This window comes from Lissotriton helveticus, chromosome 4_1 (genome assembly GCF_964261635.1).
Source record: "Lissotriton helveticus chromosome 4_1, aLisHel1.1, whole genome shotgun sequence".
In the NCBI taxonomy this organism is placed as follows: Eukaryota; Metazoa; Chordata; class Amphibia; order Caudata; family Salamandridae; genus Lissotriton; species Lissotriton helveticus.
Window position 1 is genome coordinate 362,992,592 of NC_136063.1, and position 22,508 is coordinate 363,015,099.

The following is a 22,508-nucleotide window of genomic DNA, read 5'->3' on the forward strand; positions in this document are numbered from 1 at the left end:
GTAGTGATATTGATCTTTGTTGATATTGGTTTTAGAGAGTGTCATTTTATTGTAATAAAAATATGCAAAATAAAACCAAGTGAAGTGTGGATTATGAGGATTTCCTCTCACAAGGGCATGGCTGCCTTCCCTTATTGCAAAACTCCATGGAAGGAAATGCAAACATATGATGGACTATACCTAAGCAAAAACATATTAAGATATCTTTATGATATATTTGTCACATTAAAAAGACAGGGTTGTAGCCCCTCTATCTGACAACAACATAAATAATCTCACATTTTCTGATGTTTTGTGTGTTCTGTTGTTGCTCTCTCACATTCACTAAAATTAGAGAGCAAAGCTCTAAATAAATGTTTTGAATGAGCAACCACCTCGGTTAATTGTATGAGTTTGGACAATCCCAACTTATGAAAAGCATCTCTAATATAACTCAGCCAAGGTATTTAAAAAGAATGATCAAAAGTGAGACAATCTTTAAAAACGATCCTAGTAAATAAGGACTCTCCTCAATGTGGGGAATCTCCAATTACTTATGGATAAGTGTCATGGGAATAAACTGGGGAAGGGCAAGACGTTGTCAGAGGAATTTATTTCCTGTGTTTAGAGTCACATTCCCATATCGCTTCTGAAGTTTATGGAGCTCTGAGTCCGGTCTATAGGTTTTCAGAGTATTCGTGCTTCCCGCGCTCGCTGCCTGCCTGTGTTGTGCTGACAGTCGGGAGGTCGGGAGGCTTCTCTCAGCCCGCCACAACTTACTGCCGCTCGTCACCATCTCCATTGCAGCCCAGCCTTCGTTAATTTAGTGGAGCTGCTTGGAGGTGAAGCTTGCTTGCGAGGAGCCACGGACCGCTACTGCCTGCCTTAGACTGCCGAGCCAAGCACTGTGCGGTTTTGGCTGGCTTGCGTGGCATCTCCTTCCCCCGACCTAGAGGTGAGGCGTGGTGGGTGAGGGAGAGGGCTACCCCTTCGATCAATTAACCGGCCTGCCTGCAGTCTGCAGTTTGTACCCCCCCCACTTGGCTCTTTGCCTACCTTCTACAGGCTGCACCGGGCAAGACAGGAGTAAGGAGAACGTTGCTCCTCTGCCTCCTCCACCTCTAGCCCGATTTTAATCCCCCACTGCTGCAGTAACTGACAGCCAGGAGCGGAGGGGGGGAAGGGAGCCGTGGCTGCACCGAGACAGGAGAAGTGCCAGGAAGCTGGGAGCGGGCAGCAGGGGCAGCGATCAGCAGCGGTTCCTGTCTTCTGCATGGCTGGGAGAGAGCTGGGGAGTGGGGGGCCGTGAATGAGAGTGGTCCCTTAGACATTTCCTCCCCTACTCTGGTCCACAATAGGAGCTGCATGGACCACTCCGTATCTCGCACTTGGACCACTCCGTATCTCAAACTTGCTCCTCTTTTTGTGTGTGAATTGCTAATGCTATAACTGCTATTAGCTGCTGTGTCCACCGTTCCCGTCAGCTCTGCCAGCTTTCCCATTGCGGGTAACGAGGAGACAGAGTGAGGAGGAGCTGCGAAAAGCGCCACGGCCTGAGAAGAGGAGGAGAGGAGGAGAAGCTAGGTGAGCAGCTGCAGTTACCCACCCTCTCTCTGAGAATAGAATTGAATAAGGCCCGCCAATTATTAGTGATTCAGCCCCCAAAAAGGAAATGAGATCTGGCAGGGTTAGGGGTGCCCGTCAAGAACAAAAAAGGAGACTAAAACGAGCAAGCATACAAGAATTCCTCCAACTCTCAAAGACGGCATGGCTGAACCACTCACCAAAACCAAACTTAGAGAAGGCTCTTCATCCCCAGGCATTGCTTCCCCGGATATGGGCCCTACTATAAGTGACACCAAACTGGAAACAGGTATAACACAAACATGCTACAAATGGTCACAGCCCAAGATCTATACAAAGTTTCAGTTCCCAAAAAACCCTGGGGACGCCTTTTTATCAAGCTCGATTGCAGCAAAAGGCCTTAAAAATCCGATCTCACCACTCAAACTATCGGATAACGGGGAGAACAGGACTCCAGCTAATGACCAAAGCATACAAATCGGCATAAAAGCATCCCTGAGCCAAATGAACTCCTTCACCAATCGCATATTATTTTTGCTTCAACTTTAGTTGCGCATTGTAAAACTAAAGCACTACCACAAGGGCCACAGGATCATCAAGCAGCCAAAATATCAAAAGCAATTTTACTAAGAAATCTAGAAACAACAAATAAATTGGCAGAGCCTCCTGGACAAGTTGGAAGAAACAACAAGTACAAACAGGTTGAGAGAAGCTGTAGTAGGGTAACAGGGAATAACTGTACTAATAAGGAATTGTCCATAATAGAGATGGGTACACCACCAATCGCTATAAAAAAACCAAGGATCTGTTGGACCCCATCGCTAAAGTCGCATCAATTATTGTCATCAAAGCCCCACACCACTGAATCGGCACTCAGACAAGAGTTGGAAAACATAAAGGAACTACATAAGTCTGACGAAGGAGATTGGAATAACTTATCAATTAACCATGCACAGCAAACTCCGGTGAAACTTAGGCTGAATTCCCTAAACTCCCCTTCATCAGAGAATATTTTTTCAGAGAACATAGAGTTGAAAAGGACCCAGGGCAGTGAGGCCCTTTTATCGTCACCCGATTTAGGAATCTCAACCAATGTCCATCAACAGTTGAACTCTGAAAATGCCTGGGCCAGTTTACTCAAGACAGTGCAACTCTTAGTGGAAGCACTCCAGTATCAAGTCAGATACAATGGATACCCAGTTAACCTTAATAAATACATTGGCAGTGTTTGTGTTGGAAATCAATGAAGAACTTGCCACCCTGAGTCTGCTCTTTCAGAGCTCACATGGGAGACAACAGGACCAGGAGTTAAATTGTGGCTGTGGCCCAATAGTTGATAAACTCACTTCTCTCCACTTGATTCTGGAGGACTTGTGCGCCCAATTTAAAGAGTCAGCATGGAAAAACATCGAGCCTAGTCAAAAGGCTATCTACTCCGCTGAGGTCAAGCACAGATAAATTACAAATAACATGAGACATCCAGGTCTGACAAATCTTACATCAAACCTTATTTGCACAGGTTATGAAAAAAAAGACGAGAGCACTAAGAAACAGGAACCACTAACTGGACTCTTTCAGGGCTCGGATCAAGAACTGGCAGAGCCTGGAGTAACTTCTAATGCCAAACATAGGCAAGACGCAAAGGAGAAAGGACCAAAACCAAAAACACAACACAAATAGAGAGGATTTCGGCCGTCTCTTCAGGCAGTTACCACCTTCAAAACTTGGCCTATCCAATCAGACTACCCCAGAGGGAAAGGACAGAATACAATCAGGTGCACCGCACACCGGGCAAATGTTGGTTTCAAACTCCCAGGGGTTCCTTGCAACAAAACCTATCAGGGGAAGAAGGAGGAACACAAACTCCAAATGATTACAATCTACCCAGGGAAGAAGCAGAACTTCAGTTACTGCAATGCGGAACGATACCAGAAGGAACCATCATACAGCATCACACTCCCAAACATACATCTGTAGGATCTATGGTCAAAGAAATTAAATCCTCCACAATCATACCTGTTAGCCAGCCTGACCAGCAAATAGAGAGGGCTTTAAACTATCTGCCCATTGTGGTATCCAAAATTGGAGGAGTTGAACGTATTGAACTTAAACATGGAAGCTTAAGAACTAAGCCCACCTCTGTAGAATCTTTGGGGCAGTTTTATGCTGGGCCAGTTACAAATTTAACTCCAGATGCCCAGAGTAGCCCATAACTAATTACAAAGCCACCCAGAGCAAAGCACAAGCACCCATGAGCCCACTAACCGACCACAAGCAGATAACCTAGGAAATGATCCAAATAGGAATGTGAAAACACTAGAATTTGCACCAGCCTATAGATCTAGAGTGGCTCACGACATACTAAACCGTGGGAACATACTCTACTCATTCACACATATACCCTCATTATTAGAGGTAAACTCAACAGACCGGGATTCAGTAGAGTTCATCAACCATGGGGACTCTAGGGAGGGTGAGACTACACGGACAGCATGGAGGTCGGTATGTATTCCACAAAAAAATTTATTGGAAACCTCGACATTTGAAAACTGGGGCATAAAAATAAAACCCATTATATCACCTGGTTATCCAGCACCATTATTACAGAACCAAAGTGATAGTCGGCTAACAGAACGATACGCCCCCTAAGTCAATATTGAGAGGGGCAAGGGGACCCTCGCCGGTCAGCATGAGGCAGTCACAGGACAAAGGCAGACATCATCCGATTCATGTTCATCAAGGCCTCTGCCAAGAAGACTCAGGATGGCGCATGAGGGTCATTTCCAACCAAGGAACAAGCAAATGACAGAACAGAAGGTGTAATATCTCAGAAGGTGAAACAAACGTATTACGGAAATGCTCCTGGAACATCAACGGGCTAAATAGCAAGTCGTCGGACCATGCCTTCATGAATTATCTAATGTCATTCCACACCATTGCTTTCCACGAGACATAGATATTGGATCCACCACATCTACAAGGATATTTACGGTTCTATGCTCCAGCTCTCAAAAAAGCAAAATTTGGCCATCTGCAGGGAGGCCTGGTGACCTACGCAAGTAACATCTGCGCAAATTCTGTCCATCTAGTGGCCTTAACTACACCGGAATCCATTGCTATCAAAATCTCCTCTATGGTAATGTTAATGTTAATGTTAATGTTAGTTAGTTCTTCTATAAAGGGACAAGTAGGAAATAGGCACAAGGAGATAGTAATAATAAACACATATATACATCCTAACAGGAAACCTAACGATGCAAAGCAATTAGTCAACTTTGTAGAGTCTTGCATGAGCGAAGTTAATACACCAGACAAGATATTGACCGGAGACTTTAATTTACGTCTACTTGGGTCATCTAAAGCGGAGGAAGTCTCTCTACTTAACCAGTTATGGAACATCCCGCAACAGAGAACCAACTCAACAGCAGTTCCATCAAAAGTTGGTCAACTTCTTATAGAGGATCTTGAACATCTTATGCAGCGAGCAGCAAATGGCAGAACCACAGGTGATACACCTCCTGCATTCACCCATCAATCTCTAAAAAAAAGTTCAATGTTGGACTACACTTTTGTATCCCTAACTCTCTTTAAAGAAATCTTCTCATTCAGTATGGGCGACAAAGTAGATAGCGATCATCGGCCCCAGGAACTTATATTGCACACAAATATCCTAGGATCAATGAAATGGAAAGGTTTACCAGGCACTACTGCTACTATCAACTTTAGAAAAATAAAATTCATGCTAGCAAAGCAAGATAACTTTCAGGAAGCTGGTAAACTTGTATTTGAATCATGGGAAGGAGACAACGAAATAGAGAAATGGACAAATTATACGCATGCCTTGGTAACATCTTTCTCTGCTCTAATTAAATCTAAACCAAAGCAGGGTCCCACCAATTTCACCATGCCGCAAAAGAGCAATATAAAATCCATTAAAAAGAACATCAATTACTCTTTACGGCAGGTGCGCCAGTATCCAACCGACATCATATAATTAGCTGAATTGCGACAGCAGAAATTATACCGAAAGCAAGCAATTTGGGAAGCTAGGCCTGACAACGAGGATATCTTATGGGCGAAATTGCATGCGGACTCTAAGTTGAAAAACAGTGAGAGATTCTGGGAAACGATAAAAAGATTTACCCATCCGATGCATGAGGTTCTGTCTTCAAATATATCTGAGGAAGACTGGGCCACTTTCCTTGGAAATCATTTTCATCAAGGGAAAAACGTACCGCAAGCTGAAACTAGCATGGACTAAGCACTGTGGTCTAGGATTCGGAATCATCAACCAAATGAGGAAAATGTAACTCCGAGGGAACTGCACAAAGGAGCATCACCGGGACTTACTCCTTAATACATTAAGAAGGGAAGGAAAGAAGGGGCACCGGGGCCAAATGGAATCCCACCTGTGAATTACAAACAAGATACTGGGCGAAGGCACTCAGTTCTCTGATCCGGGAGATAAGAACAACAGGCCATCTTCCTCCATCATGGCAGACCTTGATCATTTCACCAATCTTTAAATCAGGTGACAAGACTCAACCCAAGAGCTACCAGTTAGTTGCCCTTCTGGACAACAAGGCAAAATACTTTGCCATGACGCTGCTGGACGAACTGCAACTCTGGGCGAAAGACATTTCAATGACCCCCCTAAACCAAACCTGCTTTTCTAAATCTGTTGGGACCACAACAAACATAACAACAATGGCTCTGCTAATCGATAAGGCTGAGATCACAAGAACACCATTACATTTGTGCTTATTGATTATGGGGCAGCTTTTGACCACGTAAACCGACATAAACTCTAGTTGAAACTGGCAGGCTGGGGCGTTCCCCATGCTTTACTGAACCTGTCAATTAATCTGCACACTGAAACTTGGGTGCAAATAAAGCTTGGTGATGGGTCAACACTATCGAGGAAAATTCCAACAACAAAAGGCCTCAAGCAAGGCTGCGTACTGGCCCCAACGCTATTTAATCTGTTTTTAGCAGATTTGATTCCATTACTAAATGCAAGCAACTCGCATTCTCCAAAGATTGGGATTCTAACATTACCATGCCTACTCCACGCTGATGATCTAGTACTGATCAGCCAAACAAAGGTGGGTCTACAATGTCTTCTTGATATCACATTTCAATACTCTGAGACCTAAATATCAACTTGGAAAAAACAAAAACCATGACAATTAAAAAGAATTTTAAGAAAACACCTATCTGGTTTTGGGATAAGATTCAAATAGATTCAGCCAATGAGTATGAATATTTGGTGGTGATCATTGATAAAGGTGGGCACTTTGTAACCCAGAGAGACACAATTAAAAGGAAAGGCATAGCCTTAGCAGCCTCAATGAGAAACCTCAATTCCAGACTGACGAGCCCCTCACTCGCTCCTTTGGCAGAAGTTATACAGGCACAACTTCTACCCACAATAACCTACGGGAGTGAGGCACAGAGGGGGAGGTACTTGAAGCTCTTGGATGCTGTGGTCGCAAGAGTATACAGAATAAGTTTTGGCTTACCAACACTAGTCTCTCCAGCACAAATTAGGCTCAAGTTTGGTGTGCAAAAACAGACCATTGCAAGTGTGTGATAGTCATCTTTTGGGACAAAGTAAGGAAATCTGAACCTGGTACCCTAAATTGGCACTTGTGGACTGAGCTACAACAGAAAGAGTCATCACCAGCGGCAAAATATCTAGCAACAAGCGTGGCAACGTTGGGTCTTACCGAACTTTGGGCAACACCCAAAAGTCACTACCTCCTTAACCCCTTCCATGCGTCTGACGGCCGGCGTCCGTCCGACGTCACGGTGGGCGTGTGCGGAGGACGGCCGCGGGCCGTCCGAACCACGCCCACGCCATAAATCACCCGCACCGTGGCGGAATTTTCGCCGCGGTCAAGGGGTTAAAAAACTAACAAAGAAAATAGTGCAAAATGAATCTTGGATTGAAGACAAGGCAGCCCTAACAAGAAGGTTGCATGGCTGGATGATTCTAAGTACCTATTCCTCTCTGGGGGTACAAAAGTATCTAGCTTTGGGTTTTGCCAAACATACATAAATGTTATTTTTGAAATACAGATTTGGCTTGCTGCTATGCACAAAGCACTTTCCACATTGGCTGAAAATTCAATCTGATCCTAACTGCCGCTTATGTGGGACAATGCAATAAGATGTGCTGCATCTCCTCTGCACATGTAAAGATCTAACAGAGGAAAGAAGTCGGATTCTAAAACCCCTTTTTAACCAGAGAGGCATTCGCACATGGAGACAAGCTGTGTTGGCATGTTTTGCACCCGAGGACACGCAGCTTAACTCTCGCTTTGTAAAATTTTGAAGACAAGTGGAGAAGAAAATGCCTAAGTCTGAACAGCCGCACAGCAGATAAGGAAAATGACTAACACTGCTATAATAAATGCTTTTTTTTAATGTACTGTAAATATCATTTGGTTATAATGCCTTTTAACCAGTTTTAATCTTCAATGAGATATTTTGTAGCAATGGTTTTAAGTCACTATGCTCAATAAAATAAAAACCATGTCAAAACCTGTGTTTAGATATTATTTTTGCTGAAACCCCATAAGCCCTCCCTGTATGTGAGCCCAGTAAGACATTTACTATTATACATTCACATCATTTCTTTTATGGGTTTAGTTCCTAATTTACTGGCAAAGATAAAAGCTATTTGGAACAGACTAAAACTTCAAGTTTAGTGTCTCTTAACTGACAATTTAAAATCCCGATTTATAGTGAAGTTGGATTTTAAATTCCAGTTTAGCAAATACCACTTTTAGAAGTTGACATTTACTTACTTTAGCCATTTGGTGCCTGCTGCCCTTCACTGGAATACCTCTCGGGTGCGTGACAGCTAACTTACTAAACACATAAAGGATAGGTTGAGTCATCCTGATGCAGGCTGAGAGGGAGGGACTGAAACTATCACCTGAAAGGGCTGGGTCCTGTCACCACACTAAGAATTGATTGCTCCCCTGCAGCGTATCTGGAGCCAGGTCAGGAAGCGGGAACCTCTGGGCACTTCAAAGTGTTTTTTTAAGCCTCCTACACTTCAAGGGCACCACTGGGTATTAGTACTGGACCACTGGCACTAGCAACTAAGCATACCTCTAGATCTGTGAAAACTCTGCCAGGAAGAAGAAGAACTGCTTTGCTGCTAAAGGACAGCTGGATCTGCTGTTTGCAGGACTTTTGCCTTGCTGTGTTGCCCTGCTGCAACTGCTCTCTCTCTGCCTGGGTAAACAGGACTGAACCTGCATCACTTGAACCCAGATTGACCAAAGGGCTTGCTGGCTTGCATCCTCTTGTTGCCTAAACTTCAGGGACACAAAAGGCTTATACCTCCACTTTTCCAACATTTGGGCTCATCTGTTGGGGAGTTTGTTCTGCCAAGAGGTACTAACACCGTCATTGACCATTGTAGGTGGACCTAGGGGTCTGCTGAAGTGTTGGCAACGTATCCCCTGCTGTCGCTGGAACTGGATTGGTGCATCCCACCTTGAGCCACTGCATTACATTTAAACCTACCCCACTAAGGGACTGGTGCTTCTCTCAAGGCCCTCGTCGCATTGATGCTTTTGCATTGTAGATCACCGCAGCGTTGCTCAGCTGCACCCTACCTCTGTCAACGTGAACCTAACATCAAGGTACTTTTGTTCAGCGGGCCTAAGTAGGTCCCTGTATCCAGCCCGTGCTCCCTCATGGTTGGCCTATGACTTTGTCCCGGTATGGAGTGCCCAATTTACCCATTTAAGCACTATTTGCTTCTAAGCGCTACTTTGATATTTATTCCTTTAAAAATCATATTTCAACTTTGCTTTTGTCTTGTTTGAATTATAAAACCATACTTTATTTTTCTAAATTGTTTGGTAGTTTTTTTGTGTTTTTTTTCACAATTTTACTGTTTAAGTGTTGCACAAATGCTATACACATTGCCTCTTAATTTAAGCCAGACTGCTTTGTGCGGAGGTACCAGACGGCGAGCACTGGATAATTTAGAGTGTGTAGTGATTTACCCGGACTAGGATCTTGGCTGCTCCAAAAACACCATTCATAATACTCCCTTTGTAGTATCTTACACCTCAGTCCATACTTGTTCTTCTCCTCTTTCATCACAAGCTATGCTTCTAGAATGTTACAGTGTGATGATGCTCTGTGGAATGTTGGGTGTCTCTCAAGAAAGGCACAGTTGAGATGGGCTGAGCTGCCTGCTGGTTGCTCCTGGTGGGGCTTATTCATTATTACTTCTGGACTCCACTACTTATCTTCAATAAACCAACGTGTCCGGATTCTTTACTACACCTTGTTGTTATCACTGCTGTTATTATTTCCCTGTTGCAACAAGTTTCCTGGTGCTCGTCTATGTCCAACACCTACCCCTATATTTTGAGAGTCAATGTGGACCAAACTTAAGATAGATTATTTCCTGTTCATAAGGTCCTGGACCTTGTGTAACATAAATTTGAACAATTCAAACTGTTCATTTACGTCATTGAGGTCTGATTTAAAATGAGTCCCTAGGGAATCAATTTTGTAATTCTTGGACAAAAGGAAGAACATAAATATCTTCACTTTTATTCTCACATATCTGAGGTCTGTCTTACTTGTCTTTGGGAAAAAGGCTTCCATTTACTGGTTCCTGATTGGGGGCATTATTTTTTGATGTGTGGTCCTCACCATGGGGTCGTTTTTTTGTGCACAAGGAGGGCTCACCGCAGAGTGAGGAGAAACATCAATGAATGGCACTTAAAGAGGCCTCCAACGCACAAAGGTTCTTATTAAATGACAAGTTCACAAGATGTTGTTGGGGGCTGTTGAAGGCTTTGTTATGTTGTCTCTTTAAATTCCTTTAGAATGTTATCTTGTATTCCATTGTATCCTAGTTTCCCCTCCCTAGCAACTATGGTAGTTGCTGAAGAAGAAGTCCTGTGTAGGATGTTCCCTACCTTGCTCCTGTGTTCCTTTAATAAACTACACCTTTCAACTTAATTGTGTAGTATTCAACTTTACAATTTGGCGACTTGGCTTCAAGGAACACCAGGAATCTAAAGAACCCATTTCTACAAATTCCGTTTATTTTCTACAAGAAAAAGAAACTTCAAAGAAATTCATCGAGGATATTTTTAAGGAAAATTCCTATCAACACAAGCTTCAGGCTGTTTTCAGTCGAACTTCGTCGTTTTAAAAAACTTAATGAACACTTCGTGAGTAAACCTCAAGGAACTTCGTAAGTAATTCTTTCCTTGTTTACTCTGTGCAGCTCTGCAAAATGTTTACGCACCTCGGCAAAATAGACACTAGCGGCTGCAATTAATTCCGCTTATGCCATCTCTTTACTCCTTGTATTTCTTTAATTATCGGAGACTGTATCTATCCTTTCTGCACATGCGTCTTTTGAAAAGCTAGGAGATCGTTACCTTCAGCGCGCCATTGTTCTTCCCAGCGCGTTCCCTGTTGGCTCGCTCTCCATTCCTTCGCTCTCTTGCTGTGACGTCAGTTCGTCAAACAGAGCGTCTTCCACGTAGTGACGCACAAGGATCAAACAGTGCATCTCCGTGACAACGCTTCGTTTATCAACGCGTAGTGACGCACAAGGATCAAACAGAGCATCTCCGTGACAACGCTTCGTTTCTCAACGCGTTTGAGAGCGCATTTCAACACATTGCGCTCGCTTATTAAACGGATTTGATTTGGTTAATTCATTTTTATTTACTAGTAATTAAATAGTGATTTTTATTCTTAAATCCTAATTTTCCTTTTCATCGTTTTAAAGCGTGCTGTCAAGGAATTCTTCTGCACCAGCCAGAATCTTCAAGTAAGATTTTATTTATTCCTTATTCTTATTTTTACTCAAAATGACTTCTCAAAACTTCACAATTCAATCACCGCAACCTTTTTGGCCTTCTGGTTTGGAACCATGTATGAAATGGCTTCAATGGAAAGCTTATTTCATGAATTTTATCGACACTATTGATGAAGATGGTAAAATGAAACCGGAAAGAAAAAAAAAGCTATTTTTACATTCATTAGGTGCTGGTGGCCTTAAAGTTTATGAGGAAATGCCTAAAAATGATGGTAGTGGTGATTCAAATGTTTTTGATAATATTTTAAAAGACTTTGATAGTCATTTTTCTCCTAAGGTTTGCATAGGTATTACTCGTTATAAGTTTTTTCACAGGAAACAACGACCTGAAGAAAACATTGATGTTTATATTGCCGAACTTAAAAAAATAGCTGAGGATTGTAAATTCGACCATCTCCAAGAGCCATTTATTAGAGACCAAGTAGTTATGCATGCTTCTGATCCTTCCATTCAGGACAGACTTTGGATAAATGGAGACTCAGACCTCAAAGATATTTTAGCCATTGTTAGAAAGGCAGAACTTTCTGGTCGCAGCGCTAAAGCTATCAAAAATGAAGAAAAGGTTATTTCCGAAGCTAAAACTACTTGTGACCGAACTGTTTCTAAAGTTAAAGGCAAATCCAACTATAAACAAAAGCTTCAATCCAAAAACAAACCTACTGAATTTAAAAAGAGTGATCATTTAAAATGTTTTCGTTGTGGCAGCAGTTCGCACTTAGCTAATTACAAGCTTTGTCCGGCAATTAAGGAAAAATGTTCAAATTGCAATTTAATTGGACATTACTCCAGGGCTTGCAATAGACTGAAAAGTAAAAAAGTCAAGATCGTTTATGATTCATCTTCTGATGATGATGAGGATTTAAGTAACAAAGTTATGCATTGTTATGTTGATGATGATTGTGTGAAGAGTATTACACCTTGTTCTATGAATGATAACTGCATTACTAAACCTCTGGAGAAAGTTTACATTTTTAATATTAATGACTCTGGCAAAAGGAATGTTCTGAAAAAGCCTATTTGTAATATGCTTATTGGTGGGGTCCCTATTGATATTTATGCAGATTCGGGTTCCCCATATACCATCATCAATGAAAATGTTTGGAATTCTAAATTTGTACGCTATTTAGGAAATGATCTCTATTCACCTGACATTTCTGCTGAAGGGTTTTCCGGCGGGAAAATTGATGTTATTGGTTACAAACCTTTAAAATTCAAGTTCAAAGGTAGGGAATCTTTGGGCAAATTGTATGTTGCAAAACTTGGACCTTCTGTTCTAGGGTGGAGGGATCAGTGGGATTTAGATATTGTATTAAATCCTAACAGTCCAGATCCTGTTTTAGTTATTAATGAAGGAACTGAGATTGGAGATCTCATGCTTAAAAAATTTCCTAAAGTGTTTAGTGGTAAAATTGGCAATTTCCAAGGTTTTTCCCACCACATCGTATTGAAAGACAATGCCAACCCTAAAACTTTTAAAGCAAGAAATATCCCTATTCTAGTTCGTAGCGATGTTGAAAGAGAACTAGAAAAACTTGTCAAAGAAGACATAATTGAACAAATAGAGTCTTCTAATTGGATTTCGCCAGTGGTTGTCGCAAGGCGTGCCAATGGCAAAATCCGTCTTTGCGTTGACCTTCGCCATTTGAATGAAAATATAGTCGTAGACAAATTCCCCTTACCTAAAATTAATGAAATGTTGTCCTTGGTTAACGGTGCTATGTTCTTTTCCACAATAGATTTGTCTTCGGCATATCATCAGATTTCTCTTGACACCGAAAGTAGGCAACTTACTGCATTTATCACTCCCATGGGGTGTTTCCAATTTAAACGCATGCCATTTGGCTTGGCATCCGCTGCTGCCATCTTCCAGCGCATTATGCACCAGCTATTTGGAAAACATCCTAAAGTTAAGTTCTTTCAGGATGATATTCTGGTTTACGGTAAAGACAAAGAAGAACATAATGCTATCTTGGAAGAGGTTTTAGGCATTCTTGAGGAAAAGGGCTTAACTATTGAATTTTCTAAGTGCAATTTTGCGGTCAAATCTGTGACTTATCTTGGCCATGTTTTATGTTGTGAGGGTGTTTCAACCAAACCTAAATTGGTTGATGCCATAAAAGAAGCTCCGCATCCCACCAGTAAAGATGATGTTAGATCATTTCTGGGAATGGTGGAATTTTATTCCAAATTTGTTAAGAATTTCTCAAGCAAAGTTTTCAATATTAGACAACTTTTAAAAAGCAAGGTCAAATTTGATTGGTCTCCCTCTTGTGAGGATGAATTCAACAGTATCAAGCTAGACATCATTAATGCTCCTGTTCTATGCTCTTTTGATTTAGAACTAAATTCTGTGATCACTGTTGATGCTAGCAACAAAGGTCTGGGAAGTGTTCTGTCTCAGATTGATAGTTCAGGTAAAGAACGCATTGTTGCTTTTGCATTAAGAGCACTTTCTGTTCCAGAAAGTAAGTTTTCCGTTATTGAAAAGGAGACTTTAGCAGTAGTCTGGGCTCTTGAGCACTTTCGCAGTTTTGTGTGGGGGAAGGAGTGTATTGTAAGATCTGACCACAAACCTCTCACCAAACTTCTTACTACTGAAGGCCTTTATAATGCTACTGCTAGGATAGCGAGAATGTCCATGCGCTTACAAGATTTTATCATCAAAATTGAATATTTACCTGGGAAAAGCAACGTTATTGCTGATTTTCTTTCCCGGATGCCCACCGACCTACAAGAATGCGAGGTGAATGAGTGGGATTCCCTTCATGTTGCTTATATTCTGGATAGTAATCCTTTTTGTATTGAGAAAAAGTTATGGAAGGAAGAGTATCTTAAAGATAAAATTTTAAGTTCTGTTATTTCTTTCATTCGTGAAGGTTGGACAGAAAAAAAGGAATTGTCATCTGATTTTAAGCCCTATTGGGAGGTTAGAAATGAGCTAACTGTATGTGATGACACCGTTTTTAGAGGTGACAGAGCTGTTCCTCCTTCATGTTTAAGAAATAGCATTATTGAACTATGTCACAAAGATCATTGTGGCATTGTAAAAACCAAACAAAATGTCAAACAATGGTATTGGTGGCCTGGTATTGATGTTCTTACAGAGAGGATTGTTCGGGAATGTGTCACATGTTCTAATTCTGATAAAGTACTCAACACACTCAAACCCGACATGTGTGAACCTTTGGTACCAGAGGGTCCTTGGCATACTGTTGCCATCGATATTATGGGACCAATTGGAATGGATCACAAATTCATAATTTCTATGATTGATGTATTTTCAAGATGGCCAAATATCACTATTGTGGACAAGGTTGATTCTTCATCTGTTTTAAACTTTATTGACAAGGTTTTTATTGAAGAAGGCCTTCCCAATCAGGTCATTAGTGATAATGGCGTGCAATTCACTTCCAAGTTAACTAAATCTTACTTCGACAGAGTTGGTATTGTTCATAAAACTACCTCTCTTTACAACCCCAGCGGTAATGGACTTTGTGAAAGGTTCAACAGAGTCCTGAAGAATGCCATACAAATAGCTATGCAAAATGGTGAGGATTGGGAAACTTCAGCTTTTAAAGCTGTCTGGTCTTACAGAACCAACATTCATGATGCCCTAAAAATATCTCCTTTCGAGATCATGAGAGGTCGTGTTGCAAGAGCCAAGTGTAATCCCAAATGGTTGCACAAAAAATCTTTTTTAGATATTTGTATGAGTAAAATCAGATCTAATGTTATTGATAAACATCTAGAGTATAAGAGGAATTTTGAAAAGAAATTTTGCTCTAGTACTGCAGATGTTAATGTTGGTATGTGGGTTAAAGTGAGGAAACCCTGGAAAGTCCGTAAGGGGGATTCTCAATTTTCCGAACCCCTTATGGTTGAGAAGATTCTTCGCAATGCTGTCCTTCTAAGTGATGGTAAGGTGTGGAACCTTAAAAGAATTGCAATCTACAGAGGAAAAAAAGATTTAACAAAGGGTTTGGTTAATTCACATGATTTTTCATCTACTACTACTCCTGATTCAATTCATTGTGAGGATCATGGTGGTTTTAGTGTATCCGAAAACCTTTCCACCAGTTCTAATCTTCCCACTCCCGATGTAGTAGATCCTCCTCCCAATGTGGATGTAGTTGATCCTTCTCCTAGTGTTTCCACTTCACTTGACTCTTTTCCATCTAATCATGTTTCTAATTCTACATCTGTTAATGAACCTACTGGTAGTAGTGATGTATTTGTGAACCAGAAACGTATTTGCTCTAAACCCAAGTGGTTAGAAGATTTTGTTTGCTAATTATTATTTTTTTTTTTCCTTTATGCTTTCTTTGATTATAAAGGGGAAGATGTGTTATGTTGTCTCTTTAAATTCCTTTAGAATGTTATCTTGTATTCCATTGTATCCTAGTTTCCCCTCCCTAGCAACAATGGTAGTTGCTGAAGAAGAAGTCCTGTGTAGGATGTTCCCTACCTTGCTCCTGTGTTCCTTTAATAAACTACACCTTTCAACTTAATTGTGTAGTATTCAACTTTACAGGCTTCCAGCCCATTTCCAGCTCATTGTGTAGCAAAAAGTCTCCTTTCAATATCTATGATTTTGTTGTTAATCTGTCCCAACGCACCAGAAAGGTAATGCATATCTGAATTACAGAGTGGTGAATTATTACTGGGCCTCCCCGGGCAGATTTTCTCTTAATGTAATGACCGACCAATGTCAAAAGACAAATGGGAGGGTAGTGGCACACCCTCCCTCAATCATTCTTGGACAGGCTCAGAAAGGCCCGGCTTGGCCCATTCTGTGACTGGCCGCATCCTGCACGTGTCCATCGCTGCAGGAGAATGCAATGACTTTTATAGCACCTCGCCCACCTCTGGACCCTGGAGACGACTTGAAGGTTCTTAAAACACAGAACCCAACAACAGTGCATTCCATGTTAAAGGAGACTGTAGCTCCTTTAATAACACCTCATCCACCCTGGGCCCTAGAGTACTCTGAAACTCGGAGCCTATATGAAGGATCCTGAAACACTGCACCTAGCAGCCAATGACAGTGAGTTCTGCACTGCAAGAGAAAGCAGTGCCTTTAATTGCATCTCCCCATCTCGGTCTCTGGAGCAGTCTGGAACTTGGAGTCTACTTGAACGATGCTGAGACACTCTACCTAGTAGCTGACGACAGCACGTGGATACAAAATCAAAGATGTGCGTTCAACTCTCAAATATGTGTATTTTTCAGTCGTGGCTCCCTGAGGGAGTGCTGCGGGCGGTGGGGTGGGGCTGGGGGAGAGGAGGGGCAGAGTAGAGGGCAGTAAACTCCAGCATAGAGTGGACCGGAGTTCAGTACATAAATAAATATAACAACTTAAACAAAAGACACAGGTGCTGGTGCACCAACAATAGACTCAGACAAAGATTTTTTTTAATTCGTGTCCACAAGTATTTTTCCAGTTTCTTCTTTTATTTCAATAAGGTTTAAAACATGATCAGGATGTTCAGGATGATCATCCTGATCATGTTTTAAGGCTGAGTTTTGATCATCCTGATTGTGTTTTAAACCTTATTGAAATTAAAGAAGAAACTGGAAGAATACTTGTGGACACGGATTTAAAAAAATTCTTTGTCTGAGTCAATTGGTGGTTCACCTGTGTTTTTTGTTTAAATTGTTATATTTCTGCATTGGAATTACATTTTGACAGTGGGTGTTCTTACGGTGTGCACATGACCTTCTGGGTAAATCCAGAATATGTACAATAAGATAGGGATAGCAAGTCAGGATCTCTGGCCTATAGGGTTCCACTGTTTACCCTCTTTGTTCCTACATAAATAAATAAATAAAATAAAACTAATTACATTGCGTGTGCTGCATTGCAAATGGCTTTGCAGCGCGAGTAAAATAATTCATTTTATTTATTTATTTATGTACTTAACTCCGGTCGGCCGTATGCCGGAGTTTACTCCCCCGAACCCTGCCCCTCCCCGCCCCACCCCACTGCCTGCAGCACTTCCGCGAGGAGCCACGACTCCTATTTTTTAGAAATGAACAAACTGATATTTGGAGCTAATTTGTTGCAAGTTGAAATATATATTTAAAGCAGGTAAATACTTATAATCAGCAGGGATGTCTGATACCCTAATCTGTAGGATTAGTGTAGCCTGGGTGCTGCCAGAACCGGCAAGACAATGTGAGCCTGTAAATGCAGCATAACTCTGCTATGTACTGCCTGAGGCTGCGAGATTTGTGTAATTTTATATTTTTCCACCCTAACCTTTCCAAGGAGCAATGCACACATACAATATTATTGAGAATGTATTTGGTAGGGCAAAAAATGAAATATAAATGTGTAGGTTGGTGCCATGATAAATGATAGGTCACGTGATATTGCATTTTATGAACTGGCTATATCATAAATAGCTTTTAAAGTCTTTTCTTAGGAAATCGTCGTGGAAAACGCACCCTTTTATTGCTATTTTCAAAAAATTCTTTCAGGGCAGGAAAAACTGCAACATACCAGGGTAAGCTCATGGTTATTTCAGTTCATGGTTCGTTGGCACACAATGAAAGTACTGGGATTATTCAGATGTGCCCATTTAAAGTCTATAGCATATATGAAAATGTACATAAAAAGTTCTTGGAGGGGAGTATCTTTAGCAGGTGCCCTGGAGACAGTCAGGTCTTCTTGAATTGATTATATAGCTGAAATTCAGGGCAAGCATTACGCCTGAACAGTTTCAAAAGTCCTCTTAGGCAAATGATAACATTGGTTTCACTTTTCAGTTGCTGATCTGTGATTTTTCATTTAGTGCACAAATTATTGCTTACATCGTAGTATTTTAACTAAATCAGATTGACTTGTGTCTGCTAATACACATGAAGGACCTCATTCTGATGACAGTTGGAGGTTTTCCTGGCCTCATCGTGAGTTTCACTTTCGAACACCGCATTATGACGCAGGCAGTCGAAAGTGAAACTGGCCAGTCATTCCGACTGGATTCCGACGGGCTCATGGAGCCCGTAGGCCAGTCGGAGGCCTGCCCGTAAACCCTATTGACGGCGTTTCCACTGTAGGGATTACAATGTCGGATTCCAACAGGCTTTACATGTCGGGTCTTTCCGATATGGAAAGCCTGTTGAAATCTGACATTAGGGGACCCTAGCAAGGCCCCCTCCACCCAGGGTCCGAGGGGGCATCATAATCCCTGCATCGTGTGTAGTTTGCCACATAACGCAGGGATGAACCGAGTCTCCTATTTCTCTATGGGAGCTTTTGCTATGGCTGGTTTATGGCCGCAGTACAAGCTCCCATAGAATAATGGGAGTATGAGACCGCACCATGTGTGGTCGCATGGTAATCCTGCGGTCAGGACCAATGAAGGGAGGTCGGTCGTTCCTTATTCAGCAATGGTGTCGGCAGATGTGAGTCTGCCCGACATCATAATATGGCCCTAAATACTTTGTGTATATAATTCTATTTGTTAACTCTCAACAAATAGAATATTTACATTTACTTTCTAAAATCTTTGAGTTGTGATCGCTGTAGGCACCCACCTGACCTAATTGGCCTGCCCCCTCCTTTTGTAGTTATTTTCAGACTTGGCATTGCACTTGTGCCCTATGTTCATCACATTAAACTGCCAAATAAATACATCTTCAAGAGAAGTAGTGTTACCTTATCTTGAGGGTTTCCAGTCTGGCTAAAATACAGTGCAAAGCGATTGCCTCCTTTTATGACAAATGTGTAATTGTCTGATTCAGGGGGCACAAAGAATCCACTGAGACGTGCAACAAATGCACTCTGGCCTGAGGGCCACTTGTATGAAGCTGAATCGACCCATGATGTACCAGCATATCCGGTGGTGTTCTCGTTGTATGTGAGTGCATCTTCCAAGAGAGAAGGGTTGGTATTATTCCACACTTGTAGCATTAGTCCTCTTCCCCCTTGATAAAGAGAAATATAATGTAAGATAATAAACAACATTTACCACTATTTTAATATCATTACCAGCTTCAAACTGTGGAATACATTTGCGTGCCATTTGCCATAAAGCCCCACTGAACTTCAATTTTGTCTATATTTTACTATTCATTCAGTTGATGGGGACACCATTTCCTTGCTTGCACCCAGGCATATGGTACTCTTACACTACCTTTGTTAGTACTGCGAAGCAGCCTACGGCATTATACTATCATAGCCCTAAAACGTTTTTATTAATGTATTTAAGCACTTTCATCACACTCTAAAATGAAGATAGTGGCTTCCTTGTGTGAAATGTAATGTTTTTAGAAAAAAGAGAACCAAGATCCACATGGGTCAATATAGATGTTGGACTTGGCTCTCTCTGCAGGGTCACCCCCAAACATTTTGCCTTTTACCTTCGAATTATTGTTGGTCTTAGGACTCTATGCACTTCACCACTGCTAACCAGTGCAACAGTGCTTGTGCTTACTCCCCTAAACATGGTTTTATTGATATACACTGTTGGAAATGGGATCCCTGGCTGGCCAGGGATCCCATTTCCAACATTGGCGGCAAGCGGCGGGATAAGGATTTGTGTTTGCCTTGTACCTTAGTAGCGGCTGGCTGCACCACAAAACTCTGCATTTTAGATGACCACATTTTAGGGGATTGTTTTTTTTTGGGAAGTTTCATATTTTCTTCTCCTGAAGGTATCATTGTACAATTGTGTCAGTACATTTGTCCCCTACCCTGCGCCCAGAGTCGGTACCTGTGTCACTTGTGGTCAGGTAGAGGAATCAGGGGTGGTAGAAACTGCCTTACCAGTCCGAGGGGAGGGTTGTGTGTGGATGAATGGTGTGTGGCACTAGGCAAGTGAGTGTGAGTTCTCTGGGGTAGAGAGCTTGCTGATACCTTTGTGAATTGTGTACTCCTGTGTTAGCTCAGACCCCTAGGTTCCCTGTGTGATCTTGTCTCCAGAACGTCTGCCAGAATGGAGCTGGTTTTTGATTTCAATGATCTAGCCACATACGGTGTGTGGGAGTTGAGAAAGTTCTGTGAAGAGAGAGGCATAGGGGCGGATCAGTCAGGATGGTATGCACTTAGGAGATGCATGGTCAAATGGCAAGAGGATCAATGGGATCTTGAGCGCAGTGAGGAAAGGGGCCGGGCCCCACACCAGGAGGGTGGTGGGTCTGTGGGGAGCCCTGAAGATTCAGAAGAGGAGGAAGAAGATGACAGCACCTGGATGCCAGTAGAGAGTGAGGACCCCATAGATAGGGAGTCCCTTGCTGGGTCCAGTATAGGAGGCAGCGCCTCGTCCCTTTCCCTGTCCCCAGAGGAGCTGGAAGATAGAAGGAGAGAAAGGGAGCACCAGCTGGCTTTAGAGAGGCTCAGGTTGGAGCATGCCCAGGCTATGGCGCAGCTGGAGCTTAGGAAGCAACAGCTAGAGACCGAGATGGTCTTAGCGCAGGAAAGGATAGAGGAGGCTGAGAGGGCCTCCACCAGGGGCAAAGTAGCTCTGGAGGATAGACTATCCCCTGCGCGCAGTTTTAATTTTCTGGATTCCCCAGGGAGGGCTGAGTCCAGTGGTGGCAGCTATGTAGACTTCAGTACAGACAGTCCCCTACCCCGTGCCCAACGTATGGTCCCTTGTTCCCAAGAGGAGGAGTTAAGGTTAAAGTTCAGGGGCAGTAGGAAACCGCCTCAACAGAAGTGGGGTTTTTTTATGGATGACTGTTCTGATGCAATGTGGGATTGGCTGGCGGCTAGCTCGGATGATGAGAAAGACGGAGTACTGAATATGTTTCTCAAGGAGCAGTTGCTCAGTGTTGTTTGTCCAGAGTTGCGCCAGCACCTGTTGAAGTCTGAATCCCTTAATCCTTGGGCGCTTGCTGAGGAAGCAGAGCGCTGGGAGAGTGATAAAGGTTCTCTAGGGTCATTAGGGAGTGACTCCAAAAGTAGTGGTTCAGGTATCTTCCAGCCCAGCGTGGTGGAAGAGGCTCAGTGTAGCCCAGCTAGGTCCCAGGATAGCGAGGAGGGTATAGGGGCTCACTGCCTGGCTCAGTGGAGCAGGAGTGAGGGGGAGACCGAGGTTCCCCGGACGCCCGAAGCCCTGCCTCAGGACTTGGATGGTTTCTGTAGGGAACACCAGGTTGGGGACCTAGGCTGTCCTGGTAGTCCACTTGAGGAAGATCTCCTAGTGAGTAGAGGACCTGGAGCGTCTGTAACCAGAGCTCCTATGGTTCTAGAGTCTGGCAGTACCGCTCCGGTAGGGAGGGTACAGGAGTCCAGAGTGAGGAGTGATTGGGGGAGTTCCCCAGTGGAAGGACCAGTGGGTCAGGGACTACCCAGTTGGGCTAGGTTCCCGTGTAGTGACCATGGTAACACCACTTCTGGTCTGGGGGATCGTCACGCACTGTCAGGTGGACAGAGGGCGGGAGATCTGCGCCAGACAGACAGTCACACAACATATGTCTCATTTGTTAGCCTCAGGGGGATGGAGTGTAAGTCCCCAGAAGTCCTGGAGTGCCAGGCAATTGTTTCACCGAAGGTTTTAGACCAGAGGTTGGAAGGCCAGGTTCAGGATCAGCCTGACCTGAAGGGTAGGACGACTGTAACCAGTGTCCTGACCGGTTCTTCTTCCAGAGGAACCTCTCCAGGTGGGAGAGGGCAGACCTCTGGAAGGGGGTGCAGAGGGTGGGAGAGCCCACCTCTGACCCCGGTGCAACCTGAGTGGATAAGTCCTGGGTTGGAATGGCGTTCTAGGTGTACCCCTCGCAGAGGGAGGAGGAACCCTAGAAGAAGAGGTAAGGGGAGGAGAGCCTTCCCTGAGACTCCTGGTCCGCCTGAGGTTGTAGGCCTTAGGCTGGAGAACCAGTGGCAGTCTAGTCCTGTCTTGCAGACAGGAAGAGTGGAGAATGGCTCCTATGTGCCAGGGGTTACTACCCCCCGCTCTGCGAATTGGCATGGACCAGTGGCACCTGGGTGGCCCAGGGCCTGGTCCTGGCCGCGGACAGCTCGGGAGTACCAGTGGGGTAGCCCAGTTGGTCCGGATAGTGGTTCTAGAAGGAATCCCATGGGTTCACCGTGGCGTAGAACAGGAGGGTGCCCCTGCAGTTG

The 22,508-nt window shown here is 43.2% G+C and overlaps 1 protein-coding gene across 1 annotated transcript in view; it reads right to left on the bottom strand.

The window, feature by feature from the left end:
* LOC144827999 (fibrocystin-L-like) overlaps nt 1-22,508 on the bottom strand; it is a 1,093,512-nt gene that overhangs the window by 904,897 nt on the left and 166,107 nt on the right. Inside the window, exon 13 of the mRNA XM_078686146.1 lies at nt 19,101-19,369. Within this exon, the coding sequence (XP_078542272.1) occupies nt 19,101-19,369 (269 nt within the window). The remainder of the gene's footprint in view (nt 1-19,100; nt 19,370-22,508) is intronic.